Source organism: Engystomops pustulosus, chromosome 1 (genome assembly GCF_040894005.1).
Source record: "Engystomops pustulosus chromosome 1, aEngPut4.maternal, whole genome shotgun sequence".
Taxonomy (NCBI): domain Eukaryota; kingdom Metazoa; phylum Chordata; class Amphibia; order Anura; family Leptodactylidae; genus Engystomops; species Engystomops pustulosus.
The window spans coordinates 64,754,130-64,779,899 of record NC_092411.1 but is presented as its reverse complement, the minus strand read 5'-3'; the positions used below and the strand labels follow the sequence as shown (position 1 = coordinate 64,779,899).

Here is a 25,770-nt window from a genome sequence, read left to right as displayed (position 1 = left end):
ATAAGCAATGTACTACTATCAGTGATCTTGTCCTGACAAGACATGTGACCACACATATATAGGCCCACATTTATTAAAGTGTTTTCGCCACTTTTCTGTCTTACTTTGCACTACAACATGCAAACTGCTTGTACATGTACATATAATGTATCTGTGCCAGTTTTGTGTCGCGGCTGCACTGTTTCGCCACGCCACAAAATTCTGCACATAAAGGGGGGTTCCGGTGCTGACTTGGACCGTTCACCACATTTATTGCTGCGTCTCGACAGAATTGCGTTGCACGTTCTATGTTAAAGGTGCACCAAAAAGATCAATGAAGACCGTGCGTCACTTTTGTTCTCCCTCCCAGGGCAGGAAGCAAACAGAGACCTCCATATATGCAGAATAAGAGAAGACTCTAAGAATTACACCCAGAATATAGGACAAGAGAGGCGATATAAAAAGACTAACCATACATTTAGAACAGAAGTAGTAATGTCCACAGTCAAATAATAAAAGCAGATACTAAGAATAACACCCATTATACAAGACAAAAAAAGAGAGCATGATGTGTCCAAACACCTCAGCCGTTACCTGAGTACTTCAGTGCTCTGACTTCACAGGCTGTTCCATGTGCAGTAGCATGTCTCCTCTCTCGGAAATTTACCCCCTCTCTCTCTGCCTCCTGTAATCTCACACAATGGGAAGGAGGAAGTGCTCCTGCACAGTGTAACAGCCTGTGAAGCTGCAGCATGGAAGGGCTCTGGTTTACCACAGTCACAGTGCCTGGATCTATTCAGTAAGTGCTTCTGGTTTATAATGATTGCTTTTGATGGTAGATTTCCTTTAATGACACTTCCTTAGAATGACAAGTTGGAATAGTGGCATTAAATATAATAAAACTAAAAGGTAATCATCAAAGATCTTATCCATACACAATATATACTGAGAAGCAAAAGGGGTAAAGTTTTGAATGTTTTGAATTTTTGACTTTCTGGCTCCATATCTCACCATCCTCTATAGCTTTGAATGTGAGACCACCATCATTTACACAGAATCATCTTGGCTATCTTATACAAAAACTATAAGCATAGCTTGTTTATGCAGATTCTTGTCATGTAACTGCACTGTTGCTGTTTTGCTCTAGCAAGTGGAACAATCTTTTTCTTCTTGAACACTACAAATTATAACCTGTGCTTGCCTTCCCTAATAGCTGTGTATTATTAGGTTGATTCCCAAGCAAAAGTTTGCGGCTTTGAATCAAGGAGGTTCGAAGAAGATTTCCTAAGAAAAGACAAACATCATCATCCAGCTCATGGATAGTGGTCTCTCAAACCTAGAAAACTGCCAAAATACATCATGTGAGTGCCATGACAAATGGAAGAATACCAAATAAAGTCCGTCCATCCATTGAAAAGCCATGATGTGGACAACCAGTCAACAAGTCAGTTCATCACAAAAGTCTATCAGTTCTGGATCAATAAATATAGTAGTGGAGGTGGCTTGTATGCTTAGCAGTTGCAAGTAATAGCTATTATTTTTGTGCCTACGCCAACTCCACACTATATGGGATCGGTGGGGATCGGCCATCAATGCAGTGGAAAAGCATTTGTTTGCTGGTCTTTACGCAAAACTACGTCAGGTCAGGCCTGGAGTAGTTTTGCCTGGCAGCGTGGCCGCCCAACAGGTACAGCAAGAGGCCTATGACATTTAATGTATCCGCCGGGACAAGGGGGCATGGCCTGTGTCATACACTGGCATATGGTAAATTCCCTTCTATGTATTTTTTGAAATATGAGCCTTTTATTGAAGGAGTAAAACAAGCGTCAATGAGACTTCTGGATGGTGGTCTCAATGCTGAGCTATATGAGTGTCTCCAGTACTATGGGTATAAAAAGGTAGACATACCAGAAGGACAATGATCAAAAATATATGTTAATTTGGTGAAAAAATAGTTACATTACAATAAAGTAGAATAGCTGGATTGATCCCCTCAGTCTTTATATTTCAACCCAACAGATTTAAAGTTAAAAAATTATTTATTTAATTATTTAAGTAATTATTACTATTGACCAGTATGCATATTTAAAAAAATGTATTTAAATTTCCAAGAGCAAAACACTATGAAAGTCATTACATGAAAATGATTGTAGTCTCACATTCAAAGCAATAGTTAAAGATGCTAAAGCTAAAGATGAAATATGCAGCCTTAATGGGTTATTTATGATTGGTTCTGTCTGGGTTTTTTAAAGTAAAAAGTCTCTAAAAAGTTGCAATGTGTTTTTTTTGGGACCTGTCACCGCTAAAAAAATTCACACAGGACTATTTCCACCAATTCATTAATCTGGCGTAAACATAGAACTACTGCTAGTGCAACTCAATTTCGAAGCCGCAGTCAAAGCCGAAGACAAATTTCAAAGAGATCTCAACAGGTTACTTCTTTTACAAAAGAGATATGGTGGACTGTGGTAGATTTACAAAATGCTTAGAATTACATGTCATCTACAGTAAAACCAAATGTACATACACTTAAAATAAAATTTTTATCCAGTCTCTTTGCTTATCTGCCCTGATTATATTTTTACTTGACTAATATTGTCCCTGACTATCTGAGCATCTGTTCTAAAAATGCTCCCTCTGCTGGATTGCACAATATCCAGTGCAGGAAGTCTTGCCTCTATGCATATTTGCTGCTTGAAATCCGTCACAGAACCTATGGGGAAAAAACTGCAAACTTTTGGGCTAGAGAAAAGGGGACAAAAAGACACTTCTTTTTTTTCCTAAACCACATCAATTGCCCCTCCTCAAACAAAGTATAATATCGATCTTAATGGCCCCCACACCCCTTTCATGTTGCCAACCTTCCATGTATTATGCCCTGATGCAACTAAGCAACATGTAATGCCCCATCCCTTTACTTTTGTTACCCCACTTTTATTTATCTCCCCTTTACTTATATATAATACTTTCTGTACTACTACCCCATCCTCTGCTCATGTTGTGGCCTCCTGTCCTCCATCTCTCTCATATTGTGGCCTCCTGTCCTCCATCCTACCTTACATTCTGGCCTCCTGTTCTTCATCCTCCATCATATTGTGGCCTCCCTCCTCCATCCGCTTCATAGAGTGGCCCTTGTCCTCCATCCTCCCTCATATTGTGGTGTCCTGTCTTCCATCTCACTCATATTGTGCCCCCCCCCCTCCTCCCTCATCTTGTGACTTCCCTCCTCCATCATATTGTGGCCACCCGTCCTCCATTTTCCATCATATTGTGACCTCTATCCTCCCTCATATTGTGGCCTTCCTCTTCCATGCACCTCATATTGTGGCTTCCCTCCTCTATCCTCTTCATATTGTGGGCCCCTGTCCTCTATCCCCCTGCATAGTGTGGTCCTTCTCCACTCATGAGTATTAAACTATTTTATGGAACAGTCAAAGTCAGTAAGAAATAGATAGATAAATAGATAGATAGATAGATAGAAAGATAGATAGATAAAATATCAAAAATAGAGGCAGCACTCCCAAATAAAGTGAAAAAATGGAAGGGTTTATTCACAAACCGGCGACGTTTCGGTGTTTATCACCTTTCTCAAGCAATGTGTGCATACAAATGGACAAGCTTATATACCCTCAAGTGGGAGGGTTTACAACAATGACATCATGTGCAAATGTGCAAATACAATCATAATCAGAGAGAAGAAGTAAAGTGCTAGTGCTCATTTAATTCATAAAAATTATTAAATCCTATCACATAATACCTTGTGTATGAATGAAAGTGTAAAGTTAGACATCAGTGTCCGGCGTCTCAGTAATGGCGATAAAGTGCCTGTTCGCGTCTGTACCGCTGTACCGCGTGACCGGAAGTCTATGTCCGCTGCGCATGCTCAGTATTAACTACGGAGTAAATGGTGGCCATATTGGATGTGGGAACCGCGATATGTATATATGTAAGTATCTGGCAATATCGGGTCTAGTATAAGATTATAACGCATATGCGAAGAGTCTTGTAGACCAGTGTGTGTGAAGGTGTGTATAAATTAAGGGGCCAGGTCACAGCATGTGGGCAGAGCTGGCACCCAGCTTGGCACAAGTGCCCGCTGGTGCCAAAACACAAGCACATATGTGTGTGGTGCTTTCGAGGTCACTAAAAAGTGAGAACGAGCACCAACATAGTGCGAGTAAATGCCCACAGCAACTGCGACATTTCGGTCCCATATATAGAATGTACACCCCACATACGACCCTTTGTCAGTGTCAAAATACAATATAGCAGAATCCCAGATGTGGCCCAGATGAGACGTCAGTGCATGAGTCAATCTTCAAGTGCAAGTGACTGTGCATATGATGTGATAATGATCTAAAAAATAGAGAAGAAGTATTAAAATCATATAAATGAAAAAATTCCTTTAAGACATATTGCATATTCCAATGTCAATCAGATGATGGAAAAACAGATATTGCAGTATTCATATAGGGGATGTATTTACATAATTGAGCCCAGGTTAAAGTCTACATTTAGACCATGAGGTTTCAGCGTGTTCAGCCTATATATCCATTGTAGCTCCCTCTTACGTAGAAGTTTCTCCCTATTACCACCACGTCGTAATTTGGGTACATGGTCTATTAATGTGAATTTTAACTGTGTTTCCACATGTCCACAATCCAAGAAGTGTTTGGAGACTGGAAGATCCTGTCTGGCCTTTCTGATGGTATACCTATGTTGAGTGAAGCGAATTTTAAACTCTAATGTCGTCTCCCCAACATATGCCAGCCCACACGGGCATTTTAGTAGATAGATAACATGATCACTGTTACAGTTAAGGTAATGTCTAATCCGAAAAGTCTCGCCATTGTGTTCAAAAGTTTCACCCTTATGCATATAAGAACAGTTTACACAAGCACGGCAGGGGAAGCTGCCCTTGCGTATCGTGCCCCATAGTCCTGACTGTGTAGTTTTATTGAGGGGTCCGACGTCAGCCCTTACCAGTCTATCCCTAAGGTTTTTGGATCTCCTATACGAGAAGAGGGGAGGTTTAGAAAATTCGGGGATAACAATCGAGCATTTACTCAGAATTGACCAGTGTTTCCTGACTATGTTTGCCACCTGAGGGCTCAGATCGTTATATGTGGAGATAAAAGGTAACCTCTTCATGTTATCTTTGTTCACATTGGGTTTTAAAAGAGAATTGCGATCTCTATTCATTGTTAATTTTTTATTATGTTCTATAACTTTACTGGGGTAACCCCGATCCTTAAATCTTTTCTCCATAATGGAAAAATTTTTTTCAAGTGATGTAGTCTCACTGGTGATTCTTTTGGCTCTCAGAAATTGGCTCAGTGGAAGAGATTGTATCATAGATTTGGGATGGTTGCTTTCAAATCTAAGAAGATTATTCCTATCGGTGCTTTTTGTGTATAAATCAGTGGACAATTTTCCTGCTTTAAGACTCACTAGAACATCCAAAAATTGGATATCCGTTTTGGAGGCTACCATCGTGAATTTGATATCCCTGTCGGCTTCATTCAGAAATAGGTGGAAATCGTTCAGCTCTTGGGTGGTGCCCGTCCAGATGAGGAAGATGTCGTCTATGTATCGCCACCACCTCAGAACCTTGCCAAAGTGGTGGGACACATAGACGACCTCCTCCTCAAGAACCGACATAACAATATTAGCGTAGGTGGGGGCCATGTTCGACCCCATGGCAACACCGCGTAATTGCGTATAGAACTCACTGCCAAATAAAAAATAGCTGTTATGCAAGATCAATCTGAGTAAAGAAATAATAAAGCATCTTTCCCCATTGGTAAATCTAGAGTCATTAAGTCTCTTGGAGATGGCCTTAACACCTCGCTCGTGGTCTATGGAGGTATAGAGGGATACCACATCAAATGACACAAGTGTGACCTCACTCGCTAGTTCAACATTTGATAACTTAGTCAAAAAATCAGAGGTATCCCTAATATAGGAAGGGCTAGACGTGGCAAAATGTCGTAAAGCTTTGTCGAGTACCATGGCCATTTTAGAAAAAATTGAGTCGCTACCGGAGACAATCGGTCGCCCGGGTGGTGACTCAAGAGATTTGTGTATCTTTGGTAAGATATACAGAACCGGTGTTACCGGATGTTCTACCGTGAGATATTTGGCCATGTTGGTGTTGATAACACCCTCCTCCACAGCAATATCTATAACCTGTTTGATTTTACGTTTGAGTTCAAACCTCGGATCTTGTGTCATCCTCATATACACCTCAGTGTCCGCTAGCTGATGGCGGATTTCAGATAAATACATAGCTGTGTCCATGACGACGACCGCACCCCCCTTATCAGCGGGTTTAATTGTGAGGTCGTCGTCATGGACCAGACGGTGTAATGCCAATATTTCCTCAGATGTGAGGTTCGCATGTCTCAATGGTTTACCCCTATTATCATGCTTCAGTTTAGCGATCTCTCTCTCTAGAGTGTTGGCAAATGTCTCTATAGCAGGACAATTCACAGTGGGAACAAAATTGCTCTTATTAAATAAACCCAAAGTTTTGGGATCAAGTGCCTCTCTATTCACTTCATGAGTCTGGGGATGGGTGGAAAACCAATATTTAAGCTTAATGTTTCGTAGAAAGTTAAAAATATCTACTTCTAGGTCAAACCAGTCCATGTGGGCACAGGGACTAAACGATAAACCCTTGCCCAATACAGAAAGTTCAATATCAGTAAGTTCTCTAGAGGAGATATTTACCACTAAAGTTTCTTCTTTGTGGCTCCCATCCTGGTTGTCAATCCCCGATTTTCCACGTGCTTGCTCCTTTCTGTTTTTCCAATGTCTTCTGCCACCTCTCCTGATGTGTCTTTTGTATTGTCCATTGTTGTCTGTCCTAAAAAATTAACGGATGACTCCTGTAGTGTTGGAAGTGGTGCTGATGAAGATGGAAGATTACCCAAATCACCCAAGTCTTCCTGAGCTGCATTTTGAGTTTTCCTCGTTTTCTTCGGACTTCTCCTCTTCTTTTTTAGTTGGGAGTCACCTGGTGCAGACGGGGGACTTGCTGACATCTGTAGTCCTTGCCATCCATAGATCTTACCGATCTATGGATTGTGGACATGTGGAAACACAGTTAAAATTCACATTAATAGACCATGTACCCAAATTACGACGTGGTGGTAATAGGGAGAAACTTCTACGTAAGAGGGAGCTACAATGGATATATAGGCTGAACACGCTGAAACCTCATGGTCTAAATGTAGACTTTAACCTGGGCTCAATTATGTAAATACATCCCCTATATGAATACTGCAATATCTGTTTTTCCATCATCTGATTGACATTGGAATATGCAATATGTCTTAAAGGAATTTTTTCATTTATATGATTTTAATACTTCTTCTCTATTTTTTAGATCATTATCACATCATATGCACAGTCACTTGCACTTGAAGATTGACTCATGCACTGACGTCTCATCTGGGCCACATCTGGGATTCTGCTATATTGTATTTTGACACTGACAAAGGGTCGTATGTGGGGTGTACATTCTATATATGGGACCGAAATGTCGCAGTTGCTGTGGGCATTTACTCGCACTATGTTGGTGCTCGTTCTCACTTTTTAGTGACCTCGAAAGCACCACACACATATGTGCTTGTGTTTTGGCACCAGCGGGCACTTGTGCCAAGCTGGGTGCCAGCTCTGCCCACATGCTGTGACCTGGCCCCTTAATTTATACACACCTTCACACACACTGGTCTACAAGACTCTTCGCATATGCGTTATAATCTTATACTAGACCCGATATTGCCAGATACTTACATATATACATATCGCGGTTCCCATATCCAATATGGCCACCATTTACTCCGTAGTTAATACTGCGCATGCGCAGCGGACATAGACTTCCGGTCACGCGTGGTGGAGCGGTACAGACGCGAACAGGCACTTTATCGCCATTACTGAGACGCCGGACACTGATGTCTAACTTTACACTTTCATTCATACACAAGGTATTATGTGATAGGATTTAATAATTTTTATGAATTAAATGAGCACTAGCACTTTACTTCTTCTCTCTGATTATGATTGTATTTGCACATTTGCACATGATGTCATTGTTGTAAACCCTCCCACTTGAGGGTATATAAGCTTGTCCATTTGTATGCACACATTGCTTGAGAAAGGTGATAAACACCGAAACGTCGCCGGTTTGTGAATAAACCCTTCCATTTTTTCACTTTATTTGGGAGTGCTGCCTCTATTTTTGATATTTTGTACATGCGAGTCTCCTACCAGGACTGGTGAGTCTTTGCACCCCCCCCTTCTCAGGGGTTTTTTATGTGACACTGTGCTGCTGTGGACTTTCTCTTTTTATACATTTGGTACCCCCTGCTTGTGCACGTGTCTCTACCCATTATCTTTTTACCAAGGATGTGTTCCATGGAAGGTGAATTGTTCCAGACCTTTGTTTATTCAGATGAAGACCAACAACGGATATTGCAGAAACTGGAGGGGGATGCTACTTTTTTGAGGACCCCGGGAATCCCTGAACTTAAACGAAAATATGAAAATTCGACCAAAAGGTTGGTGACCTTACAACTACATTTAATCACATTAGCAGAATATTATAAGGCCAGGAGAATTCCCCGGGGTATGAGATCGCATGTACGTCCTAATCTTTTTTCCCAGGACTCTAATTTTTGCACTAAATTTATGCACATATCCAATAAATACTCCCTTGATTTAATCCTACTTAATATCGAATATTTACAACAGGAAGTTAACTCCCTACAAGTCAGAAATATGGAGATGGAAAACATGTTGAAGGATAAATTATCTGAGGAGGAGTGTAAAAATTTTTTTGATACTACTAATCTCTCGACCATTAAGTTAAAGTCCGAATTGGAGACGACCAAAAGACAGAAATGGACACGTGATGAAGACGACTACAGGATCGGTAAGATCTATGGATGGCAAGGACTACAGATGTCAGCAAGTCCCCCGTCTGCACCAGGTGACTCCCAACTAAAAAAGAAGAGGAGAAGTCCGAAGAAAACGAGGAAAACTCAAAATGCAGCTCAGGAAGACTCGGGTGATTTGGGTAATCTTCCATCTTCATCAGCACCACTTCCAACACTACAGGAGTCATCCGTTAATTTTTTAGGACAGACAACAATGGACAATACAAAAGACACATCAGGAGAGGTGGCAGAAGACATTGGAAAAACAGAAAGGAGCAAGCACGTGGAAAATCGGGGATTGACAACCAGGATGGGAGCCACAAAGAAGAAACTTTAGTGGTAAATATCTCCTCTAGAGAACTTACTGATATTGAACTTTCTGTATTGGGCAAGGGTTTATCGTTTAGTCCCTGTGCCCACATGGACTGGTTTGACCTAGAAGTAGATATTTTTAACTTTCTACGAAACATTAAGCTTAAATATTGGTTTTCCACCCATCCCCAGACTCATGAAGTGAATAGAGAGGCACTTGATCCCAAAACTTTGGGTTTATTTAATAAGAGCAATTTTGTTCCCACTGTGAATTGTCCTGCTATAGAGACATTTGCCAACACTCTAGAGAGAGAGATCGCTAAACTGAAGCATGATAATAGGGGTAAACCATTGAGACATGCGAACCTCACATCTGAGGAAATATTGGCATTACACCGTCTGGTCCATGACGACGACCTCACAATTAAACCCGCTGATAAGGGGGGTGCGGTCGTCGTCATGGACACAGCTATGTATTTATCTGAAATCCGCCATCAGCTAGCGGACACTGAGGTGTATATGAGGATGACACAAGATCCGAGGTTTGAACTCAAACGTAAAATCAAACAGGTTATAGATATTGCTGTGGAGGAGGGTGTTATCAACACCAATATGGCCAAATATCTCACGGTAGAACATCCGGTAACACCGGTTCTGTATATCTTACCAAAGATACACAAATCTCTTGAGTCACCACCCGGGCGACCGATTGTCTCCGGTAGCGACTCAATTTTTTCTAAAATGGCCATGGTACTCGACAAAGCTTTACGACATTTTGCCACGTCTAGCCCTTCCTATATTAGGGATACCTCTGATTTTTTGACTAAGTTATCAAATGTTGAACTAGCGAGTGAGGTCACACTTGTGTCATTTGATGTGGTATCCCTCTATACCTCCATAGACCACGAGCGAGGTGTTAAGGCCATCTCCAAGAGACTTAATGACTCTAGATTTACCAATGGGGAAAGATGCTTTATTATTTCTTTACTCAGATTGATCTTGCATAACAGCTATTTTTTATTTGGCAGTGAGTTCTATACGCAATTACGCGGTGTTGCCATGGGGTCGAACATGGCCCCCACCTACGCTAATATTGTTATGTCGGTTCTTGAGGAGGAGGTCGTCTATGTGTCCCACCACTTTGGCAAGGTTCTGAGGTGGTGGCGATACATAGACGACATCTTCCTCATCTGGACGGGCACCACCCAAGAGCTGAACGATTTCCACCTATTTCTGAATGAAGCCGACAGGGATATCAAATTCACGATGGTAGCCTCCAAAACGGATATCCAATTTTTGGATGTTCTAGTGAGTCTTAAAGCAGGAAAATTGTCCACTGATTTATACACAAAAAGCACCGATAGGAATAATCTTCTTAGATTTGAAAGCAACCATCCCAAATCTATGATACAATCTCTTCCACTGAGCCAATTTCTGAGAGCCAAAAGAATCACCAGTGAGACTACATCACTTGAAAAAAATTTTTCCATTATGGAGAAAAGATTTAAGGATCGGGGTTACCCCAGTAAAGTTATAGAACATAATAAAAAATTAACAATGAATAGAGATCGCAATTCTCTTTTAAAACCCAATGTGAACAAAGATAACATGAAGAGGTTACCTTTTATCTCCACATATAACGATCTGAGCCCTCAGGTGGCAAACATAGTCAGGAAACACTGGTCAATTCTGAGTAAATGCTCGATTGTTATCCCCGAATTTTCTAAACCTCCCCTCTTCTCGTATAGGAGATCCAAAAACCTTAGGGATAGACTGGTAAGGGCTGACGTCGGACCCCTCAATAAAACTACACAGTCAGGACTATGGGGCACGATACGCAAGGGCAGCTTCCCCTGCCGTGCTTGTGTAAACTGTTCTTATATGCATAAGGGTGAAACTTTTGAACACAATGGCGAGACTTTTCGGATTAGACATTACCTTAACTGTAACAGTGATCATGTTATCTATCTACTAAAATGCCCGTGTGGGCTGGCATATGTTGGGGAGACGACATTAGAGTTTAAAATTCGCTTCACTCAACATAGGTATACCATCAGAAAGGCCAGACAGGATCTTCCAGTCTCCAAACACTTCTTGGATTGTGGACATGTGGAAACACAGTTAAAATTCACATTAATAGACCATGTACCCAAATTACGACGTGGTGGTAATAGGGAGAAACTTCTACGTAAGAGGGAGCTACAATGGATATATAGGCTGAACACGCTGAAACCTCATGGTCTAAATGTAGACTTTAACCTGGGCTCAATTATGTAAATACATCCCCTATATGAATACTGCAATATCTGTTTTTCCATCATCTGATTGACATTGGAATATGCAATATGTCTTAAAGGAATTTTTTCATTTATATGATTTTAATACTTCTTCTCTATTTTTTAGATCATTATCACATCATATGCACAGTCACTTGCACTTGAAGATTGACTCATGCACTGACGTCTCATCTGGGCCACATCTGGGATTCTGCTATATTGTATTTTGACACTGACAAAGGGTCGTATGTGGGGTGTACATTCTATATATGGGACCGAAATGTCGCAGTTGCTGTGGGCATTTACTCGCACTATGTTGGTGCTCGTTCTCACTTTTTAGTGACCTCGAAAGCACCACACACATATGTGCTTGTGTTTTGGCACCAGCGGGCACTTGTGCCAAGCTGGGTGCCAGCTCTGCCCACATGCTGTGACCTGGCCCCTTAATTTATACACACCTTCACACACACTGGTCTACAAGACTCTTCGCATATGCGTTATAATCTTATACTAGACCCGATATTGCCAGATACTTACATATATACATATCGCGGTTCCCACATCCAATATGGCCACCATTTACTCCGTAGTTAATACTGCGCATGCGCAGCGGACATAGACTTCCGGTCACGCGCGGTGGAGCGGTACAGACGCGAACAGGCACTTTATCGCCATTACTGAGACGCCGGACACTGATGTCTAACTTTACACTTTCATTCATACACAAGGTATTATGTGATAGGATTTAATAATTTTTATGAATTAAATGAGCACTAGCACTTTACTTCTTCTCTCTGATTATGATTGTATTTGCACATTTGCACATGATGTCATTGTTGTAAACCCTCCCACTTGAGGGTATATAAGCTTGTCCATTTGTATGCACACATTGCTTGAGAAAGGTGATAAACACCGAAACGTCGCCGGTTTGTGAATAAACCCTTCCATTTTTTCACTTTATTTGGGAGTGCTGCCTCTATTTTTGATATTTTGTACATGCGAGTCTCCTACCAGGACTGGTGAGTCTTTGCACCCCCCCCTTCTCAGGGGTTTTTTATGTGACACTGTGCTGCTGTGGACTTTCTCTTTTTTTAGATAGATAGATAGATAGATGGATAATAGATAGGAGATATACAGATACGTAGAAACATAAATCCAACATGCTGGATTCCTATGGAACAAGCAAAGCATCTAGATTAGGATTCCTTGAGCTACATTAGAAAGCAGCTGAATTCTACAAGCATGAAATCCCAGTGGCTTAATATCAAATTGCACATTTATAAAGTAATTCTATACTAAACTACCAATCTACTGTAACATGCAATACTTGATTCAACACATCATATAAATCTTATAAAATATGTTTTAACTGTGGCTAAGCTCATTAAATTATTTCATTTCACACAGCAGTTTTTCCTGTGCATGTGCTGTCAGTTCACGTGAGTTTTTTTTCACCGACTTTGATAGCGTGAATAAACTCTCTGCAAATCGCCTAATAGAAACCCGTTGGGTCAGATGTACACATATGATTTTTTTGGTACAAGTAAAGCATTAGTCTACATCTGACAGCCTTCGGACAGAACTAATATACTCGCGCGTATAAGTCGACCTGAGTATAAACCTAATTTTACCACCAAAAACTGGGAAAACCTATTGACTTGAGTATAAGCCAAGGGTAGGAAATGCATGGGTCACAGCCTCCCAGTATATAGCCAGCCAGCCCCTAGGATTGTGGCACACACGACCCTTTTTGTGGCACAGCTCCACTTGCTTCCATGGATCACAAATTAGAGGGCGTGTTGTCTGACGATCCAACTGATTCGGACTGAGCGCGGGATTTAACTTTCAAATTGCGTCGCAAGCCCTAGCCCTAAGATGTAACACTAAAGAGACGGTGAACTCTGTCTGACCCAGTGGGGAAGCGACACATTCATGATATCTTTCTTATCTTTAGCCCCTTACCGACATGTGACATATTATTACGTTAAATGTCGGCTGCGGGAGCATTGAGAGGGGTCACGGGCTGATCCCTCTCCATACAATGTTGGCGTTTGCTGCATATTGCAGCAAACAACCACCGGTAACACACGCGGTCGGTGCTGGCACTGATTGCTGTAGTTAACCTTTTAAATGCCGGTAGCGTGTGGGCGCCGCCATCTTATATTCAATTGCTGCCCCTTGTGAGGTAATCGAGGGGCGGCAATTGGTTGCCATGACAGCCTTAGGAAATCCCCATATACTGAAATACAGTAGTATGGCAGTATATGCTAGGTTCAATCATACAACCTAGGGTTAAAGTACCGTAGAGAGTCTGAAAAATAGTAAAAAAAAAAATTAGATAACGAAAACCGAAAAATTCAAATCATCCCCCTTTCCCTAGAATTCATATAAATAAACAGTAAAAATCATGAACATGTTAGGTATTGCCTGTCCCAAAATGTCTGATCTATCAAAATATAATAACGGTTATCCCAAGAGTTTAACCCTGTAATGGAAAAATAGCCCAGATTTTAAAATGACAATTGTATTGATTATTTGCCATTTTGAAAAATATAACAAATTTAAAGGCTATACAGTCCTTAAAATGGTAGCATTGAAAACGGCATCAAAAGTCGCAAAAAATGACACCACCCACAGATCCATACACCGAAGTATGAAAAAGTTATTGGCACCAGAAGATGGCAAAATGAAAAAAACATTTTGTACAGGAGGTTTTAATTTTTGTCTATGTATGAAAACATTATGAAACCTATACAAATTTGGTATCCTCGTGATCGCACCGACCCAAAGAATAAAGTAGACCTGTCATTTGCGCCGCACAGTGAAAGCCGTAAAATCCAAGACCACAAGAAAACGGCGCAAATGGGGTTTTTTCACCATTTCCACTGCATTTGGAATTTTTCTCCCCCTCCCCAGTGCATGGCATGGAATATTAAATGCTGTAACTATGAAGTGCAATTTGTTACGCAGAAAACAAGTCCGCACAGAGCTCTTTACATGTAAAAATAAAAAGATGTAGATTTGTGAAGGTGGGGAGTGAAAATGGAAATGAAAAAACAAAAAAGGGCCAGGTCATTAAGGGGTTAAAATGGTAGCATTGAAAGCGACATCAAAAGTCGCAAATATGACACCTCCCACAGATCTGTACACCGAAGTATGAAAAGTTATTAGTGTCAGAAGATGGCAAAATGAAGATTTTCTTTTGTACAGAAGGTATTAATTTTTTTAAAAGTATGAAAACATTATAAAACCAATACAACTTAGGTATTCCTCCGATCGCACCGACCCAAAGAGTGAAGTAGACATGTAATTTGGGACTGACTGGGAAAGCCGTAAAATCCAAGCCCACAAGAAAATGGTGCAAATTTGGTTTTTCGCCATTTTCACTGCATTTGGAATTTTTTTTCACGCTTCCCAGTTCATGGCATGGAATATTCAATACCATCACTATGAAGTGCAATTTGTTAGGGAAAAAACAAGCCCTCATACATCTCTTTACTTGGAAAAATCTAAAAGTTATAGATTTTTGTAGGTGGGAAGTAAAAAATGGAAACGCAAAAAACTAAAAAGGGCCACGACGTTAAGGGGTTAACTAGACATTCCAATGGTTCTCACCCCAGGTAGTGTTTTACCCCTTTCCCTCACAGCTGTGACCTTAAATGTCCTACCTCCAAGTTTTTACACATTATCAGACGTATTATGTGTTTTCAATGCTTACACTTTATTTGTCTTTTACTTTAAATGACATATCATAATAATATGGCAACATTACGTTTCATAAATGTAACTTTTTCTATGATCTGTTTATAACTATTGTCTATATTGTTGCAGTGTGCGTAGCAATATTTTGCTTCTCTTATATTTTCTTTTCTGTACCTCCTAAGTTTTTCTAATAAATAGTAATGATGAGGGAAAAAAAGGTAAAGAACGGAGATTTAACATAAAAACCCTATTGACATCAGAGTAAACTGTCTGTCATCCATTACATTCAGTTAAGCAGAGAAAAAGTACTGCAGCCACCATCATTTTTTTTCTGTCAACAAAACACTTGCATAACAGATGCCGCCTCACTCAGCATAATGGAAGACACAAAATTTACCTTGATGTCAATGGTATTGTTAATTGATATGTTAAACCTCAATAGTGTGAACTTAGCTTTAGATGTTTTACAGCTTGATTATTCAATACTATTATATAAAATGTAGCATGCACATGTTACATTAGGTCAGTGGTGGTGAACCTATGGCACGGATGCCAGAGGTGGTACTCGGAGCCCTCTTTTTGGGCACCCAAGCCATCAATATAGCACTCGACATAGAACTCAAAGAATCATCCTGCAGTCCCAGGCGACTCAAGAAATGCTGCTCTCAGTGCTATTTTACAGCAACACATTCTTGATTGTTTGGGAGACTGCAGGAAGAGGTAGAACATGTGCAAAGGGGAGGATCTTTAGAGCTCCTCTAGGCTTCTTCCTGTACATGGGGACCATAGAAAGATGCCACAACATTAGTCCAAATTTGTCCTTCTTCTTTCAACTGTTTTGTTGTCCTCTAAAGGCCGATATGATTTAAAGTTGTGGTAGAACAGGTAGCAATAAATTACTACTTAAATTGTCATGCTGGCACTTTGCAATAAATAAGTATGTTTTGGTTGTAGTTTGGGCACCCGGTCTCTAAAAGGATCGCCATCACTGCACTAAGTCAACCAACTCGATCAAAATGGTACTGACCAAATGGTATGATCTGACGCTTGGTGTGTGTGCAACCAGCCTTACTATTGCGCCAGTTAAGACTAAGCTTTTTCTTTTAGCAATCCTTGTAACAAACATTTTTTTCTATTTTTCCGTATGACAAATTGTAGTTTTTGTGTTTCAAATATCCTTCTGTTTAACTTTTAACAGTTTCTGTGTGGGATAATAAAAGAAAAAAATATGCTGTTGTTTTTACTATAAAAATAATGCTGCAAATAAAAAAGCAACAGACATAACATAAATACTTTTTTCTTTAGGTCAATACAAACACAGAAATACCAAATTGAAAGAGGTTTCTTTTAAAGATATACTTCGGTTACACAATATAAGCCATTTGGGGAAAAATAACTTGCTTTGTGTGATGGATGAATTAAAAATGTCAATTCTAACACCAGTTTCTTTATTTTCTAAAATCATTCCATTATACAGTGGGTGCGGAAAGTATTCAGACCCCTTTATATTTATCTTTGTTTCATTGCAGCCAATTGGTGAGATCAAAAAAAGTTGTTTTGTTTGCTCAATAATGTACACTCTGCAATATTTTTGATAATTTATTAAACAAGGAAAACTGAAATAACACATGGTGATAAGTATTCAAACCCTTTGATGTGACACTCATATTTGTCCATTTCCTTCTGATCCTCCTTTATATGGTTCTACTTTGCCACTGAAGTCCATCTGTGTTTAATGAAACTGATTGGATTTGATTAGTAAAGGTACACATCTGTCTATGTTAGACCTCACAGCTCACAGTGCATGTCAGAGCACATGAGAAAGGAACTTCCCAAGGAGCTCAGAGACAGAATTGTGGCAAGGCAAAATCTGGCTATGGTTCCAAAAGAATTTCTGCAGCACTCAAGGTTCCTCAGAGCACAGTGGAAAAAGTGGAAAAAGTTTGGGACGACCACATCTCTTCCTCGATCCTGCCGTCCGGCCAAACTAAGCAATTGTGAGAAGGTGCCTTAGTGACAGAGGTAAAGAAGAACCCCAAAATCACTGTGTCTGTTCTCCAGGGGGTTTATAGTAGAGTGTGCTTATTGGAGCCTCTCCTCACTGAAAGACATATAAAAGCTGCATACAATTTACAAAAAAAATATAAAGGACTTCTAGACTGTGAGAAATAAGATTCTCTGGCCGGATTAGGTGAAAATTGAACTTTTTTGTTCTGTTTGTCTGTGTAGTGTGCAGAGGATGCCAGATTCATGTGGCACCCGTTCTTCATGAATTTGGTGCACCCTTAACAAAGGGCAGTGGTGGGGAACCTGAAGCAAGTGTGCCAGGCTATGTTATTATTGGAGCTTCTGCTCTGGGCCCCACAATTCTTCCTCGTCAGGGGACCATGGAAGGAAGCTACAATGATAATCTGAATTTCTCCTCTTTCTTTCAACTGTACAATTAAACGCTGTGGCAAAACAGGTGGCACTTTGTATTTAAATAAGAGGGTTAGGTTGAAGTTTGGGCACTCGCATCACTGACAAAGGGTGGGCAACACATTTCTGTTGGACTTTGCATGATAAATGTGGCGCATATTCCGACTGATGAACCGGGACGTCCATTTCCGAGGAGAAATTTGTGTCGTGTGAAGAATAGCACAGCCGTGACACAAAAGGGTTGTGTGCGACACATGTGACACAAGAATTTGCAAAGTCCGACAGAAAACTGTCACAAGGACCTTAGTAAATGTGCCCTAATGACCCTATGCACACGGCTAAAATAACAAAGCAGTGACTTCAGAACAACTCTGTGAATATTCTTGACTGGCCCAGCAAGAGCCCTAACCAGGAGGCTTCACTTTACATATCAAAAAAGAGGAGAAGAACTTTTAATAGATGTATATTGGTAAATCACCTAATATCCTGACATCCCCCCCCAGACACACACATGCACACACATTACAAAAAACATAAGGTAAAGTGGCCAACCCCTTTAAGCACCCAGCTTATAGCAGCTGCCAACGACCCGTATATTATGTGTGTTTAATCAGTTAAAGATGGACTAGTTTTACTGCTCTAGTTCTATTCTATTGCCATTTGACTTTCCATTTTTGTAGTCCAAGTGTAGTCTTTAGTTGCAAAGCCCTTGCCCATGAGTTTTTTATAAGGCCTGTTTTTAATAGAAAATTTGAGTATAACCATTAAAGAAAGTTCTTTTTCCAAAAGAAACTGTGTTGCACTATTATTTGCGTTTCTCTCCATATCGCTCCAAAGCGGAAAGTGAAGCAGTGGAGTTTCCTAGTAGGAAGACCGGAGATCTGCACACGCTGCACACCGCAAGCCTAACAACTGGACCCACGAGAACGCCAGACTGAGGGAGCGCACAGAGAGTCTATTTTACCTGATCCAACGTTTGACATAGGAAATATGGAAACGGAAAGGTACTGTGCCTGAGGAGCTCCAGGCTCAATAGGTGTGAATTTGCAGGCTCATCTGCATATTTTTTAAAACCAATTTTCTGAAAAACAAGGGCATAGGAAGCTTAAAGAGGGGGCATACACCAGTATGTCAGTGTGCTTGGTTTACCATCCTCAATCCTGGTGGAAGATTTCCTTTAACAACAAACAAGACTTTATTCAGGAAGCCTAATGACATGATGGGAGATTAAAGCCAAACTAGTACATCTATTCCAGAAGGAACCGATTCCCAACTGTATTCAGCACTGTTTCGATGTCTTTGCATCTTCTCAGTACAGAAATAAGTGAGCTAAGTGAGAGGCTTCCTTATGGAATGGTGGTTTAGTATCTCAAATCTGTGGGTGATTTAGTGTTCCAAATCGCCCTGACAGGTCCTTTTTAAGTTTAGATACCCAATACCAAGCCGATATTCATCTCTGATATACATCCAATTTGGATCTAAGTTTCTGTAATGAACATATTACAACAGTGTTACATGAAATTCATTTTAAGGCTACATTCACACTGCCATTGCCCGCCGTACCATAGCATGGCGGCCACACGGCAGTGCCGTGGAAAGGAGGAGGGGTATGGAGCGGTACGGTGCCGCACATGTGCTGCACTGTACCGCTCCTGTACGGCGCCATGAGGCCATTGCGACGTGTGAATGTAGCCTAAGAGTTATTTCTGGCAACCATCCATTTTAGTTTAATCCATTTTTTGTCAGTGAAAACAACTTGCCCGATGGATGTGTTAATAGTTCCATTAACGAAATATTGCATTAAGTGCAGCTGTCTGCTGTTTGTTAGAGAATGAGTTGTCTTTAACAATGGATCAAAAACTGACCACTTGGTTGGCATGTCCATTGTTTTAAGTGGGTGAAGTGGGTGAGCATGACCAGATAGAACTAAAAGATGCCGAGATTTTCTCTGCACTCACTCATAGTCAGTAACGGACACTTTTCTAACGGACAAGTATCAGCTGTCATATGGTCTGTCATCCTTTTTTTAAGGTTCCAATAAAAAAAACCTAAAGATTTTATCAGCCATTCAAAAGTGTATCCTAGCAACCATCCATTTTTGTCTTACTAACTCATTGGGGCAGATTTATCAAGCAGTCTGAAAGTCAGAATATTTCCAATTGCCCATGGCAACCAATCACAGCTCAGCTTTCATTTCACCAGTGCTCATGAATATTTGAAAGGGGAGCTGTGATTGGTTGCCATGGGCAATTGGAAATATTCTGACTTTCAGACTGCTTGATAAATCTGCCCCATTGACTTCTATTGGACGACAGTTCAAAGAAATGAGATCTGACTAGGACATGTTCTACTCTTTGCCGTAACATATGCAAGGTCCTTTAAAATAATGGACATGCTCAATGATCCATTAAAAGTATAGCAATTAAAACGGACAGCACAGGGCCGTACTACTGCGTTGTGTGTATCTGTCCCAAGACTCCCTACTCTCAGGTGTGGCGGGCCAGAGTAGCTGTCCCAGCATACGACCTCTAACTTGATAAATTAGAATATAGAGAGCTGAATCATTGATTATTTCAGAATGGAGAGAGCTACAAAAAATTTCAAATGTGAAGGAATCATAGGAGCTACAATAAATGAAGGATACAAAGAGTTGGAGTTCATGGAGGAGTTCAAAGATCCTCTTTAACTTGAAAATAAAGCTGCTCCCATCGGCTCTGAAGCCTTAGCAACTGCGATTGCACAGAAGCCGCAACCGCAGTGTAAGGAGCGTGCTGAGGAGTCACAGGTAGTGAGTGATCAAAATTTTGCATATTAGGTAGATAAAGTGTATCTTATCTTAGAAAGTATTATATGATTAGGTAAAGACATATTAGGACTTGGAACTTTACTAGAATACTACCATCAAGTCTACCTTAATAGGTAGATTTATGATGGTAGATTTCCTTTAAAGGACAGATGTGACATATGAGGTATTATTACCGACAAAAGAAAGTTCTCAAATTGTAATCCCCTTGTGATGTTTACACAATAAAGATCATTTTTGACCCCTTAATTTGCAATTTAATCAGTTTTATTGCAGTTTTAGCTCCTATCGCTCAGTGATGGTTAGTGTGGTATTCCAGAGTGTGGGCGGGAACTCTCTAACCAGACACTGCATGATTCCTCTGAGCTATCAGATGATGTGTGCTGACAATGTGCTTAGATTATCAGGTTCCAAGTTTAAGTACACTTTCATTTAGATTCTGAACATTCCCTAGTATCTGACACATAGAAAGAGAGATGAGACAAGATAAGAGAAGATGAGATCCATGAGATATTAAACACAATGACACTCTCAGTGCTGCTACATCTCAGCTATAACACGCAAAGTCAGCTCTGCCTCCTTCCCCTGCTATAAACATCTTATCTTATCAGTAGTTTGTAGAGTAAGTCTTTGCAAGTGTCCATGAGTGTCTGTGTCTGAGTTTGTCTTCTAATGCAGTGGGGAAAGGGCTGGAGGCAAAGATCACACTGCATCATGCAGACAAGAGAAGCGTATTATGAAAAGAATGTGACCTGCCCGACCGTAGTCAGATTTGCGGTCGGATCCTGCAGCAACCAAAATTGTATTCACCAATAGAGACAGGTTCGAATTATATCTGTGAAATACTTTTTTTTGTTAAAAGGGTTAAACGTTTTTTTCTTTAAAAAAATCGTATGTGGTCGGGAGGGGGCTGCTTAAAAAATAAACACATACTTACCTCTGTGGTCCCTCCTGGTGTCCTGATACAGTGCCACCACGGCCATCCGGGAGCTGGTCTGAGCGCAGCGTCCATGCACCAAACAGGACACCGGAAGGGGCCGCAGAGTACATGTTTATTTTTTTAATCATCCCCCTGCCGGCCACACAGCAGTTTTGTTATGGGTCTTGGACAACCTCTTTAATAACAGTGAATTAGAGGATGTGTTTATTTGTTTTCCTGAGTTTATTTAGGAATCTTGTGTTTGTGGGAATACCCCTTTAATGTCTGCATCGGATTTGAGACTTTTTTGTGAAAATTTCACACATTTTTGCACAACTATTTCCAGGAGTGGACTGAGGATTCACTTTATAAATCTGTCTACCACATTTGCATTCACTTGATAAATTTGAAATAAGTTGGCAAAAGTGGCTATAGTGAAAAGTGGGGTAGGTTAGCAAATGCTGCAAAAAAGTCACACATTTTAGCGCAAATCAGTAATCGAAACATTGTAAGTCAGTTATAAGCCCTAAAATGGCGATAAAAACAATGATAACTTCCCTAATGGTTCTTTTTCAGTTTTAAGTCAATTTTTCTTTTTAATTTTTTTCATTTTGTTCTCATGATATGCGGGGGTCTCAGCACTGAGACCCCCACTGCCCAGCAAGTTAGGCCCTATCCCTTGGATAGGGCCTAACTTGCATTCGTGTGAAAACCCCTTTAATGTCCCGTGTACACATGACAATGTGTGGACAGAAGACATTTTACTACAAAGAGTGAGCACATACAATGCATGGCAGTGAATAAAGTCATTTGGGGATATTGAGCACTTTAGCATATTTGATTATATTTCCGCCACCTCACAGCCAGTCGGGTGTGGAGGTTTGTAAAGCGGACACGGCCGGAGGGGAGTGGGCCGGCACGGGTCGGAGCCTCTTGATGTATCCGGCTGCCCTGGCGTATGATAGATATCCCCCATTGTCTCTGATGAGATTTCAGATAGGGGTGGTTGCGGTAAACAGCTCGCCACTCTCAAAAAAGTGTTGATTTGACCAACACAGTCAGCTAGACATTTTTCCTACAGTAGCCATTGCCGGAGATGTGTAGTATCACCATGGGGGCTATTCTGGTGAATTGATATCTATGCAGTGACAACTTTTACAGAAAGTCACCGTGATGTTGTCTCAATACTTTGAAATTAAAGTCCCGGCACACAGAAATTTGATCAGCTTACTTTTATTGGTGGTAGCACGATACATCAGAAAATAGGCTTGTGGACGAGCCAAAACGTGTCCTATTTTCTGCTGAATTGTGCGATCACCAATGAAAGAAATCGGACAAAATTTTCGTGTGCTGGGACTTTCATTTCATATCACACTACTCAGCATTGCTGTTCCCTTGAGCACAGCTGAGCCAAGTGCCATCCGAAAGACTTGTTGTTACAATGTTGTCTCAGTGCTGTCTGTAATAGGGCAAACAGACATGGTTTGTCTTTATGAAAAAAATCCCTATAACAAATAATAGGAAAGTTTATGAAATCAACTTAGTCTTATAACTATATAAACCTACAAACCTCACTGGAGGGTTATTTTGGGCCAATCAACAGAATCCACGTCAGACTGGTTCACCAGTGGACAGGAAGACCCTCTGGTGGAACTTGGCCATGGCAACATCAGGCCCCAGCATTTCCAGGAATTCCGATTTCTGGATGTGTGACCATTGATGATAAATCCCTATACTTTCTATGCTCTGTCCTTGAAACATGATGCATCTCTGTGCTGTCCTTAATTTTCACAGACCCATTGTTTTTAATGAAAGTTCAAGTTTAAAATACATCATGTCCTTGTATCTCTTTCACAGAAAAAACCCACAGATGTCTGAACAGATAAACTATTCTCACATGACTTAGGCCCAGTTCACACCTGCATTCGGATCTGTATTAACTTTCATCACTAAGAGGTCTAACAGATCTGTTAAAATGTCCATTGATCATTGATCCCAATTGACTCTTAATGGCTTCTGTTAGTGTACATTTGTACCACTTCCGTTAGGCTTCTGTTATTTCAGATGGAAACAATTGTGCTGCAGCTTTTTGTCCAATTTTCCGCTCAAGTAATGGAAGTCTAACAGAAGTGGCGCATATGGACACTAACGGAAGCCATTAATAGTCCAATGAAATCACATAAATCAGTTAGCATCCTATTATTATTTTTAGTGATGGAAGATATTAACAGAGGTCCGGATGCGAGTGTGAACTGGTCCACACAAGCACTGCTGTAAAATACTGATCAAGAAAATACCATGTAAAACTTGCCTAAAGTCAGAGGATGAGTGTGCTGTTCCTGGTGAAAACTGTCATAAACAGTAATGTGAATAAGGCCTAAGACTGATAAATGACACATCATCTTCATTTGTAGTAAATGCATAAATCTAATTTTGACCACAGAAGATACATTACCTGCAGATAATATAAACTACTTAAACTCCTTTATTTTAAGTCATATTACTACTTTATATATAGAATATACATATGTCTCTTCTGCCAGAAGAATCCAAATACAAGCTACACCATTTATTGTATCACACAGTTCAGAGTCAGATCTTTGGCTCTAAAATATCGTTAAACTGACAGGTATTTGGGTCCAAGTTCGTACAGGAGGTCAGCAAGAGATCATGAAAAGGAGACTGGATTTTTATCCAATTGTGTCTGGTCTATAATGTAGGATTTTCTAAATATTCCATGTAATTTCTATGCTTTCTCTGGGAACTTGTACAGTGGTGTGGGTGAGATGTATCAAGCCCATAAAGCTCTAAGAGGTGAAGGGGGGTATATACCAGGGTGCTGCTGTGTCACAATATATTTGATGTATTTATAACTGGATTTCTTTGATGTGGACCTAAACATGGCGTAATATATTATGGAAAATGTGTTAAAATTGAAATGATGTGAACAGCTGCAACAGGACAAACAGATACAATGTAAAGGAAAGTCAATTGTTCTAAACAACTAGAATGATTGTATTATTAGCAGAATAAAGGGCCTTGCTGGGCCAAATGTGCAGGGGCTGCTGTCTGCTGCAGTGCCCCCTTTGATATAGTGATGGGAAATAATAGATGCATGACATTAGCATCACAGTGCACTGCAGAATCCCCGGCAGATAAGTGGAATAATTCATGTGTATGAGGTGTGGGTTGGGGATGATGAGGGGGTGCAGGGAGAAGCACCTTTGCGACCACCTGCAGAATGCGCAGGCTCACTCCATCTCACTGCAGCTGCTTAATTTATGGCACTGCACAGCAAGCAGGGGATATCAACAAACCCACTGGCAGCAGGAAAGATGGGGGGATGGGGGCAAATCCTAGAGAAAGTCTATTCCAAGACAGTGATCTCCTACCTCCAGTGTCCTGATCTCCTTCTGGGTCAAGTCGTTGGAGGTGGCACACTTGGTCCGGAGCCCCTCCAGGTTGCTGATGCTGATGTCTATCATGTTCTGGACCAGCTCGCACTGCTGCAGGGCTTTCTGCAAACTCAGAGGCTGCTCGTCGCTGCTGGGCACATTTTCTTCATCCATTTCTCTCCCCTTTGCTCTGCTTTGATCACCCTCTTCTTCCCTCCCTCCCTCCCCCCCGAATGATCCTAATAAAGAGAGAAGCGGCTGCCTGCTGCTGCTGGGTAACCTGCTCCCACTGGTGCACCCCACCCTCCCACTGCCCACAGGTGCAGCATCCACCCCTAGGCTGCCTCCATTAGGTGCTGATGCAGGAAGGAAGATGGGATAATGCGCGGTGCACAGGCTCCTCAGTGTGCAGGGCTCCAGGCACAAGCCAATCCTAAGAATAGGAATATTGGCGGCGGCAGCAGCTCGGGGGATGCGGGCAGCTGCATCTAGCCTTATTGTTATTACGAGCCCTTTATTATGGCTGGAGTACTCTGCATGTGTGGGCCCTCAGGGTGACTGCTGCATGAAGATGCTGGAGCCGGTGGCTGCCGCTGCTGCTGCATCCCCTCCTGCCTCTCTCTGCACCGACATCTTGCCTGTCAATCAGCGGCGCCTCGGCCGCGGACGGGGGAGGGGGCGGAGCCAGGCACGCGCACCTGGGCAGCGCCACAGCGCCGAGGAGGTGAGGGAGAGCCGCTCCACACACTGCAAGGAGGAGGCAGCACCAGCCTCTGCCCATACTGGTGGGACTGCACTCCTACTAGCTCTACCCCTACCAGTGTGTGTGCCTGTGCCCCCACAAGTGTGTCTCTGCCTATACCAGTGTGCCAGTACTCATGCCAGTGTACCTCTGCCCATAGTGGTGGGACTGCACTCGTACTAACTCTACCCCTACCAGTGTGTGTGCCTGTGCCCCCACAAGTGTATCTCTGCCTGTGCCGGTGTACCTCTGCCCATACTCGTGTGCCAGTTCTTATAGCAG

General features: G+C 41.3%; 1 protein-coding gene across 2 annotated transcripts in view; it reads right to left on the bottom strand.

Annotated features, from left to right (window-relative positions):
- KSR2 (kinase suppressor of ras 2) overlaps positions 1 to 24,945 on the bottom strand; it is a 287,053-nt gene extending 262,108 nt beyond the window's left edge. For both annotated transcript variants that reach the window (XM_072142484.1, XM_072142493.1), the window contains exon 1: positions 24,744 to 24,945. In XM_072142484.1, the coding sequence (XP_071998585.1) occupies positions 24,744 to 24,920 (177 nt within the window). In that variant the 5' untranslated portion in view covers positions 24,921 to 24,945. The remainder of the gene's footprint in view (positions 1 to 24,743) is intronic.
- Between the last annotated feature and the right edge of the window lie 825 nt (positions 24,946 to 25,770).